We start from the raw sequence: 10,522 nt of genomic DNA on the forward strand, positions 1-10,522 counted from the left end.
GACTTTCAAAATAAAAGCCCCGACGTCATCCTCGACTTAAAAAAAAAACTATGATTATGGTTGTGTAGCTAGATATACTACTCGGATGAATACTATAATATTTGAAAAGCTTCCAAACTATGGGTTAGAGATTATAGAAACAATATCATGTGTATTCATACAAAAAAAAATTATGACATGAACAGCATTTCTGGTCTCGGGTTTCTTCTGATCTCTCCCCTGCAAAGTTCGACACTCGATTATTTTAGCCTTTTGCCGGGTAGCTAGCAAAATGCTAAATTGACGAGCTGGCTAGCTACATTCGCTAGTTGTAGTGATGCACATTAGCGATTCAATCTGTGTAAGGTTAAATACAGTCATTCGGAGATAGCTAGCCAGCCAGTAAGTTACCTATTAATATATTTTTAAACGACTTGAACGAAGAGGGACGTTAGCTAGGCGCTAATAAGAATGATTTTAAAAAATCCAAAGCTAGAATGTTGTTAGCCAGCTGGCTAACGTTAACTAGAATCATGACGATCTAAATGTGTGGATCATTAGCAAAGTCCATTCATTCATTGTCTAGCTAGTAGCTCAGTATATTCAAACATATTTGCTAGCAAGTAGTCTTAGCAAATACATTATAGATTGCTGACACTGATTTATTTTCTCTATGACAATATCAAATGGGCTAGCTAGCCAACATGTTTGTGTTTGCTTGTTTAGGTCAGCCAAGATCGCTCAGTTCAGCTGTAAAACAAAAATGAGTCTTCTTCCAGACCTGAATGCCAAGGAGGATGAAACATCCTACTATGCAGACAAGACCTGGATCCAGTGCAAGTCTCCCAGATGTCTGAAGTGGAGACTAGTACCAAAGAGTGATGAAACGGTGGCTGAGCTGGACCATGGCAAGTCCTGGCACTGTCATATGAACCCAGACCCTCTGTTCAGCCACTGCAGCATCCCTCAGGGCCCTTTCCCCAACAACTCCCAGTTCAAGGAACATGGCCTGAAGGTTGTGTACTCTGGGCTGCCTGTCGGGAGCCTGGTGCTGGTGAAAGCATGTAACTGGCCATGGTACGGGATGGTTGGCAGTCGGTGCTTATGTGCCGTTTCCAGGACTCAGATCAAGGACTGAAAGGGCTTTTTAGTCAATAAGTAGGTTTAATCTAGTTCTATGAAAACAGGCACCAACCCTAGGCCTAAAGGGCTTTTTAGTCCAGAAATAGGTTTAATCTAGTTCCATGAAAACAGGCACTAACCCTGGGCCTAAAGGGCTTTTTAGTCCAGAAGTAGGTTTAATCTAGTTCCATGAAAACAGGCACTAACCCTAGGCCTAAAGGGCTTTTTAGTCCAGAAGTAGGTTTAATCTAGTTCCATGAAAACAGGCACGAACCCTGGGCCTAAAGGGCTTTTTAGTCCAGAAGTAGGTTTAATCTAGTTCCATGAAAACAGGCACGAACCCTGGGCCTAAAGGGCTTTTTAGTCCAGAAATAGGTTTAATCTAGTTCCATGAAAACAGGCACGAACCCTAGGCCTAAAGGGCTTTTTAGTCCAGAAGTAGGTTTAATCTAGTTCCATGAAAACAGGCACGAACTCTAGGCCTAAATATATTTTTAGTCCAGAAATAGGTTTAATCTAGTTCTATGAAAACAGGCACTAACCCTAGGCCTAAAGGGCTTTTTAGTCCAGAAATAGGTTTAATCTAGTTCTATGAAAACAGGCACTAACCCTAGGCCTAAAGGGCTTTTTAGTCCAGAAGTATGTTTAATCTAGTTCCATGAAAACAGGCACGAACCCTAGGCCTAAAGGGCTTTTTAGTCCAGAAGTAGGTTTAATCTAGTTCCATGAAAACAGGCACTAACTCTAGGCCTAAAGGGCTTTTTAGTCCAGAAGTAGGTTTAATCTAGTTCCATGAAAACAGGCACTAACTCTAGGCCTAAAGGGCTTTTTAGTCCAGAAATAGGTTTAATTTATTTCCATGACCTTAGCTACTACAGTTAGTTCCAGTACCAGTGTCCGATAAAGCATTCACTAATCATTGTTGCTCTCTCCAGGTGGCCAGCCATTCTAAGTCCAGACCCCAACGTGGAGGAGTATGTGAGGCTGGACAGCGAGGGTTATGTGGAGCACTACCATGTTGAGTTCCTGGGGAAACCTCATACCAGATTCTGGGCTGCTGCCAAGCATGTAGAACTCTACCACAACTCCTTCACTAAAGTATGTATCTGTTTCTTTCTGTGCCAGTTTAATGTTAGTTAGTGAAGGCGAATAGAGATGACAGATTCAGTGATATGACGAGACACACACTCTGACCATAGTCTGCACTGTTTCTATGTTTTGGTTGGTCAGGGTGTGATATGAGTGGGCATTCTATGTTGTATGTCTAGTTTGTCTGTTTCTATGTTTCTATGTTTTGGTTGGTCGGGGTGTGATATGAGTGGGCATTCTATGTTGTATGTCTAGTTTGTCTGTTTCTATGTTTTGGTTGGTCGGGGTGTGATATGAGTGGGCCTTCTATATTGTATGTCTAGTTTGTCTGTTTCTATGTTTTGGTTGGTCAGGGTGTGATATGAGTGGGCCTTCTGTATTGTATGTCTAGTTTGTCTGTTTCTATGTTTTGGTTGGTCGGGGTGTGATATGAGTGGGCCTTCTGTATTGTATGTCTAGTTTGTCTGTTTCTATGTTTCTATGTTTTGTTTGTTGGGGATGTGATATGAGTGGGCCTTCTGTATTGTATGTCTAGTTTGTCTGTTTCTATGTTTTGGTTGGTCAGGGTGTGATATGAGTGGGCCTTCTGTATTGTATGTCTAGTTTGTCTGTTTGGCCTGTTTTGTCTCTGATTGAATATGAGTGGGCCTTCTGTATTTATGTAGTTTGTCTGTTTCTATGTTTTTGTCGGGGTGTGATTGGGAACTTCTGTATTGTATGTCTAGTTTGTCTGTTTCTATGTTTTGTTTTCTCTGATTGGTGGAACTTCTGTATTGTATTCTAGTTTGTCTGTAGTTTCCTGTTTTGTCTCTGATTGGGCATTCTATGTTGTATGTCTAGTTTGTCTGTTTCTATGCCTGTTTTTTGTCTCTGATTGGGCATTCTATATTGTAAGTTTGTCTGTTTCTATGTTTCTATGTTTTTTAGGATGAGTGGGCCTTCTGTATTGTATGTCTAGTTTGTCTGTTTCGATGTGTTTGGCCTGATATTGTTCTCAGTCAGAGGCAGGTGTTAGTCGTTGTCTCTGATTGGGAACCGTATTTAGGTAGCCTGTTTTGTCTCTGATTGGGAACCGTATTTAGGTGGCCTGTTTTGTATTGTGGGGTTGTGGGTGATTGTTCCTGTTTCCTGTGTTGGTGGTCACATTACGGGACTGTTTCGTCTTCGTTCATTTTGGTCCTCTTCTCTTTTGCCCGACAAAGAACGTTACACATACTCTATCTTGGAGGGAGTTAAAAACATTTTAAACATTTTGCACTGTTTTTTTTTTCCAGACACAGATTTAGCCTGGTCCTAAAACTAGAATAAAACCTCTCAATGGAGCATCTCTAATAAAAAAAATAATGTTTTTTAAATTCCAAAACTATTCTTAATCTGTGTCTGAGAAACAAAATAAATCCATTTAAAAAAAAATCTGGCATAGCCCAGATACAGGAACCTGCGAGGCGCTATGAGGAAGTCTTATGAGGTGGCGATGGAGGAGGTGGCTAAGGTCAGGGAGATGGGCTGTGAGGAGAGACTGCAGATCAGCCACTTCCAGCCACAGGATTGTGAGTAGACTTACATCGGAATAACTGCATTAATAGAGTCTCTGAGATACTGTCACCTGACCACTGTCTTTTTTAAATATGGTTAGAGTGTTGGACTAGTAACCGAAAGGTTGCAAGTTCAAATCCCCGAGCTGACAAGGTACAAATCTGTCGTTCTGCCCCTGAACAGGCAGTTAACCCACTGTTCCTAGGCCGTCATTGAAAATAAGAATCTGTTCTTAACTGACTTGCCTAGTAAAATAAAGGTTAAAAATAAATAAAATATGGTACATTTGTTTTTTTTAACGACATTCAGGAAGTTTCCAGAATCGGATTCCAATGTTTCATATCTTAAATCTGTTTCATATTTGAAGGAACTTTCATATTTGAAATTGGTTTCATATTTGAAATCGCCAGAACAAATCCATTCAGATATATGCAGATGGTGCCGTGCTGTTGTCCAAATAGTTCTGTGATGATAATGTGTTGATTCTGTGTTGCATGATGTGATTTCCCCCTGTGTATCAGTGTTGAGTCAGGCTCAGAGGTTAATGCATGCTATTGAGAGGATGCTCAGACAATACTCCAACCAGCAGGACAACCAGGGCAAGGTAGAGGTTCTAGTAACTTCTGTATTTGACTAACAATCTCCTGGGTATCCAGTATCCACTGCTATTAGGATATGTGACACTGTACATACAGTCAATGATGTGACTATTTTCAGTGAGGTAAAAGGACGCCGCCGCGTGTTGTATTCTTCTACATGTTATGTGTGTTATTGGTGTTGTGACAGCGGGACCAGAGGATCAGGATGTGGGATGCCGGCATCGAGGAGGACGGAGACACTCTGATCATAGAAGGGTTCAGGTTTGACAGCGCCACCTGTCTGGAGGACCTGATGACTGCAGGAAACAAGAAATAAAGATGTTTTTTTCTTCAAGACATGTTAATCCTTTCCCCTTAAAAGTATTTTATATTGTATTATATTTATTTGAAGTGTTATATTTTTCTAAAATATTTGTTTACTGTGGTCATTGTTGAAGAAAATATACATTTGTGGTGACTGGCAGTATGAAGAATCCTTCAACCTCAGTACAGTCTTTCCTGTTTGGCCTGTTTGTTAAATCAAATCAAATCAAATGTTATTTGTCACATACACATGGTTAGCAGATGTTAATGCGAGTGTAGCGAAATGCTTGTGCTTCTAGTTCCGACAATGCAGTCTTTGTTAAATCTTTCTGTGTTCATTCATTCTCAAGTTGTCATCGTATGTTATTGTTATTCCAGTGCAACACGGCTGCATGCTGTATTCCTCATGGTGTTTAACATTCAGAGAATGGAGGAAATAAACCTTGGTATCTACATCCTACCGACATCCTACCGACATCCTACCAGCATTTGACTCCATCCTACCTACATCCTAGGGTCTTTGACATCCTGACATCCTACAGACATCCTGAGGGTCTTCTACATCCTACCAGACATTCTGGTTTGTTGTTATAAACATCAGAGTCTGAGGGTCCTACATGTTTCTGGTTTGTTGTTACACAGAGTCATCCTGCTGACCAGAGTCTTGACTATGTTTCTGGTTTGTTGTTATGAACACAGAGTCTGTGAGGGTCTTCATATGTTTCTGGTTTGTTGTTATGAACACAGAGTCTGTGAGGGTCTTCATATGTTTCTGGTTTGTTGTTATGAACACAGAGTCTGTGAGGGTCTTCATATGTTTCTGGTTTGTTGTTATGAACACAGAGTCTGTGAGGGTCTTCATATGTTTCTGGTTTGTTGTTATGAACACAGAGTCTGTGAGGGTCTTCATACGTTTCTGGTTTATTCATCACGGTGTAGTGGAGGTTGTTAGTAATGGGTGACTCTAGTTATCTCTCCTCTCTCTAGAGCTCTTTGGTAACGAACACACAATGGTTTGGCGTGTGAAAGAAGGATGTAGAAAATAACCTCATACCTACTGTAAAACATGGTGGTGGATCTGTTATGTTATGGGGCTGTTTAGCCTCCACTGGTCCTGGGATCCTTGTTAAGGTCAACGGCATCATGAACTTTACCAAATACCTGGGCATTTTAGATAAAAACCTAGTTGTCTCTGCCAGGAGTCTTGACACTTGGCCACAAGTGGATCTTCCAGCAAGACGATAACCCCAAGCACACATCAACATCCACGAAGAAATGGTTAAATGACCACAAAATCAAGTCTCCGAATGTAACGGATGTGAAACGGCTAGCTTAGTTAGCGGTGCGCGCTAAATAGCGTTTCAATCGGTTACGTCACTTGCTCTGAGACCTTGAAGTAGTAGTTCCCCTTGCTCTGCAAGGGCCGCGGCTTTTGTGGAGCGATGGGTAACGATGCTTCGAGGGTGACTGTTGTCGATGTGTGCAGAGGGTCCCTGGTTCGCGCCCGGGTATGGGCGAGGGGACGGACGTAAAAATTATTCTGTTACACAAACTTTAAACATATTGAAAACCTGTGGTGTGAATTGAAGAGAGCCAGTCCATGAGCACAGACAGGATATCAAGGATCTGAAAGGATTCTGTATGGAGGACTGTTCTAAGATTCCTCACAAGGTGTTTCTAGAATCACAGAAAACATTCTAGAATAAGTCTCAGTACCTTTATCCTCACAATGTGTTCTAGAATCTCAGAAAACATTCTAGAATACGTCTCAGTACCTTTATCCCCGTAAGGGGAGGGTGCCGGAGTATTAAAAACAGGGGTGCCAATAAAAATCTCTTCTCTGGGCAATTGTATTAGTAGTGGTGGAAAAAGTACCCAACTGTCATATTTGAGTAAAAGTATAGATACCTTAATAGAAAATGACTCAAGTAAAAGTTAAAGTCACCCAGTAAAATACTACTTGAGTAAAAGTCTAAAAGTATTTCATTTTAAATATACTTAAGTATCAAAAGTAAATATAAATCATTTCAAATTCAGGCACCATTTACTTCATTTGTATTTTTACATTGACTGATAGCCAGGGACACACTCCAACACTAGCCAATAGAGATGACCAGGGATGTTCTCTTGATTAGTGTGTGAATTGGGCTACTTTCCTGTCCTGCTAAGCTTTAAAAATGTAATGAGTACATTTGGGTGTCAGGAAAAATGTACATTATTATTATTTTTTGGAGCCTACTATATAGCTCAGTTTTTATATTTTTGCTCATCTAAAGGGTGTCAATAATGTTGGAACTGACTCAGCATGTTGAGGGGTTTTTGTAATATCTTGAGTTGTTGAATAGGAACAAAAGACAAATACTGAGCTATTTTTTGTGTTTGCAAACCTTTTAAAGGATATGATGGAGGATGCCACCGGCACGCTTTCCTCATCAGCCCACAAACAACTTGCGGTGGCGAGTACTGGTCCAAGATACAATGTAGAAGTACTGGTCCAAGATACAATGTAGAAGTACTGGTCGAAGATAATATATAGAGGTACTGGTAGAAGATAATATATAGAGGTACTGGTAGAAGATACAATGTAGAAGTACTGGTCGAAGATACAATGTAGAAGTACTGGTCGAAGATACAATGTAGAAGTACTGGTAGAAGATACAATGTAGAAGTACTGGTCCAAGATACAATGTAGAAGTACTGGTCCAAGATACAATGTAGAAGTACTGGTCCAAGATACAATGTAGAAGTACTGGTCCAAGATACAATGTAGAAGTACTGGTCCAAGATACAATGTAGAAGTACTGGTCCAAGATACAATGTAGAAGTACTGGTCCAAGATACAATGTAGAAGTACTGGTCCAAGATACAATGTAGAAGTACTGGTCCAAGATACAATGTAGAAGTACTGGTCCAAGATACAATGTAGAAGTACTGGTCCAAGATATAAATGTAGAAGTACTGGTCCAAGATACAATGTAGAAGTACTGGTCCAAGATACAATGTAGAAGTACTGGTCCAAGATACAATGTAGAAGTACTGGTCCAAGATACAATGTAGAAGTACTGGTCCAAGATACAATGTAGAAGTACTGGTCCAAGATACAATGTAGAAGTACTGGTCCAAGATACAATGTAGAAGTACTGGTCCAAGATACAATGTAGAAGTACTGGTCCAAGATACAATGTAGAAGTACTGGTCCAAGATACAATGTAGAAGTACTGGTCCAAGATACAATGTAGAAGTACTGGTCCAAGATACAATGTAGAAGTACTGGTCCAAGATACAATGTAGAAGTACTGGTAGAAGATACAATGTAGAAGTACTGGTCGAAGATACAATGTAGAAGTACTGGTAGAAGATACAATGTAGAAGTACTGGTCCAAGATACAATGTAGAAGTACTGGTCCAAGATACAATGTAGAAGTACTGGTCCAAGATACAATGTAGAAGTACTGGTCCAAGATACAATGTAGAAGTACTGGTCCAAGATACAATGTAGAAGTACTGGTCCAAGATACAATGTAGAAGTACTGGTCCAAGATACAATGTAGAAGTACTGGTCCAAGATACAATGTAGAAGTACTGGTCCAAGATACAATGTAGAAGTACTGGTCCAAGATACAATGAGAAGTACTGGTCCAAGAAGATACAATGTAGAAGTACTGGTCCAAGATACAATGTAGAAGTACTGGTCCAAGATACAATGTAGAAGTACTGGTCCAAGATACAATGTAGAAGTACTGGTCCAAGATACAAAGAATACAAGATACAATGTAGAAGTACTGGTCCAAGATACAATGTAGAAGTACTGGTCCAAGATACAATGTAGAAGTACTGGTCCAAGATACAATGTAGAAGTACTGGTCCAAGATACAATGTAGAAGTACTGGTCGAAGATAATATATAGAGGTACTGGTCCAAGATACAATGTAGAAGTACTGGTCGAAGATAATATATAGAGGTACTGGTCCAAGATACAATGTAGAAGTACTGGTCGATGATAATATATAGAGGTACTGGTAGAAGATACAATGTAGAAGTACTGGTCCAAGATACAATGTAGAAGTACTGGTCCAAGATACAATGTAGAAGTACTGGTCCAAGATACAATGTCACTTTAAACTCTGAAAAAACTAATTTTAATGTTTTTATTTCGCTATTAATATGTTGTAAAGCTACTGCGGGGTATATCGTGAAACATTAGGATGATAAGTAAACATTTATAGCAAATATTTACTAAATGTGTTTTGCTCCAAATTGGGAAAATGCAATGCAGTGGAACGTCTGAATCCTCACATCCTCTCACAACTCAAGGTAGGCTTACTAGGTGTGTGTGTGTGTGTGTGTGTGTGTGTGTGTGTGTGTGTGTGTGTGTGTGTGTGTGTGTGTGTGTGTGTGTGTGTGTGTGTGTGTGTGTCTCAATCGATTCAGGCTTTGCAGCAGTTCATTTATCAGCTGTGAAAAAAATGTGAGTTTGAGTGGGGAGGGACAGGATGGGGAGGGACCAAGCCAATACTGTATATTATAACAGACAGGATGGGGAGGGACCAAGCCAATACTGTATATTATAACAGACAGGATGGGGAGGGACCAAGCCAATACTGTATATTATAACAGACAGGATGGGGAGGGACCAAGCCAATACTGTATATTATAACAGACAGGATGGGGAGGGACCAAGCCAATACTGTATATTATAACAGACAGGATGGGGAGGGACCAAGCCAATACTGTATATTATAACAGACAGGATGGGGAGGGACCAAGCCAATACTGTATATTATAACAGACAGGATGGGGAGGGACCAAGCCAATACTGTATATTATAACAGACAGGATGGGGAGGGACCAAGCCAATACTGTATATTATAACAGACAGGATGGGGAGGGACCAAGCCAATACTGTATATTATAACAGACAGGATGGGGAGGGACCAAGCCAATACTGTATATTATAACAGACAGGATGGGAGGGACCAAGCTGAAACTGTATATTATAACAGACAGGATGGGAGGGACCAAGCCAATACCACTGTATATTATAACAGACAGGATGGGGAGGGACCACTACAGCCAATACTGTATATTAAACACACAGGATGGGGAGGGACATCCTATTAACAAGTTCCAATACTGTACATTAAAACAGACAGGATGGGGAGGGACCAAGCCAATACTGTATATTATAACAGACAGGATGGGGAGGGACCACCACACTTCCTCTGAAACATATTATTAACAGACAGGTTCTGGGGAGGGACCTTCCTACTGAAATATTATAACACACAGTTCTGATGGGGAGGGACCAAGCCAAACATATATTATAACAGACAGGTTCTGGGAGGGACTTCCTCTGAAACATCCTATTAACCAATACTGTATAATAAAACTACAGACAGGAAACCACTACACTTCCTCTGAAACATCCTATTAACACACACTGCAGAGCTAAACCACTACACTTCCCTGAGAACTCCTAGGTGTGTGTGTGTTTAATAAACCACCCTACATCTTCCTGCTGAAACATCCATTGCCTGCTTGCTTTCATAAAAGTACACTTCCTGAGTTTGTCCCATACTGTGCGTAGTCAAATGACACTGCTGATGTTGAATAGGAAAACAGCTCATTGAATCTCCCATCCAACCCGCTGTTTGAAGGAGGAGCTCTATGATCGGATACTGCTTTAATAAACCACTACACTTCCTCTGAAACATCCTATTAACACACAGTTCTGCTTTAATAAACCACTACACTTCCTCTGAAACATCCTATTAACACACAGTTCTGCTTTAATAAACCACTACACTTCCTCTGAAACATCCTATTAACACACAGTTCTGCTTTAATAAACCACTACACTTCCTCTGAAACATCCTATTATTAACACACAGTTC

General features: G+C 40.4%; 1 protein-coding gene across 2 annotated transcripts; it reads left to right on the top strand.

The window, feature by feature from the left end:
• Positions 1–91: 91 nt before the first annotated feature.
• Positions 92–5,094, top strand: LOC118383422 (zinc finger CW-type PWWP domain protein 2-like). 2 transcript variants are annotated; one of them, XM_052505091.1, is made up of 6 exons: positions 92–381; positions 706–1,056; positions 2,037–2,199; positions 3,614–3,740; positions 4,248–4,330; positions 4,513–5,094. In XM_052505091.1, exons 2-6 carry the CDS (start codon positions 743–745, stop codon positions 4,639–4,641), a joined length of 816 nt encoding a protein of 271 aa, XP_052361051.1. In that variant the 5' UTR covers positions 92–381; positions 706–742; the 3' UTR covers positions 4,642–5,094. The 2 variants fall into 2 exon arrangements, with proteins under 2 accessions (XP_052361051.1, XP_052361052.1); XM_052505092.1 differs by lacking the exon at positions 4,248–4,330.
• The last annotated feature ends 5,428 nt before the right edge of the window (positions 5,095–10,522 follow it).

The sequence above is a fragment of the Oncorhynchus keta genome, unplaced genomic scaffold, assembly GCF_023373465.1.
Source record: "Oncorhynchus keta strain PuntledgeMale-10-30-2019 unplaced genomic scaffold, Oket_V2 Un_contig_2225_pilon_pilon, whole genome shotgun sequence".
Classification (NCBI taxonomy): domain Eukaryota; kingdom Metazoa; phylum Chordata; class Actinopteri; order Salmoniformes; family Salmonidae; genus Oncorhynchus; species Oncorhynchus keta.

Coding starts and splice junctions, on each gene's coding strand:
- LOC118383422 (XM_052505091.1), top strand. CDS start 743: ATGAGTCTTCTTCCAGACCTGAATGCCAAGGAGGATGAAACATCCTAC. Junction 3,741..4,247: donor CCACTTCCAGCCACAGGATT/GTGAGTAGACTT, acceptor CCTGTGTATCAG/TGTTGAGTCAGGCTCAGAGG. Junction 4,331..4,512: donor AGCAGGACAACCAGGGCAAG/GTAGAGGTTCTA, acceptor GTGTTGTGACAG/CGGGACCAGAGGATCAGGAT.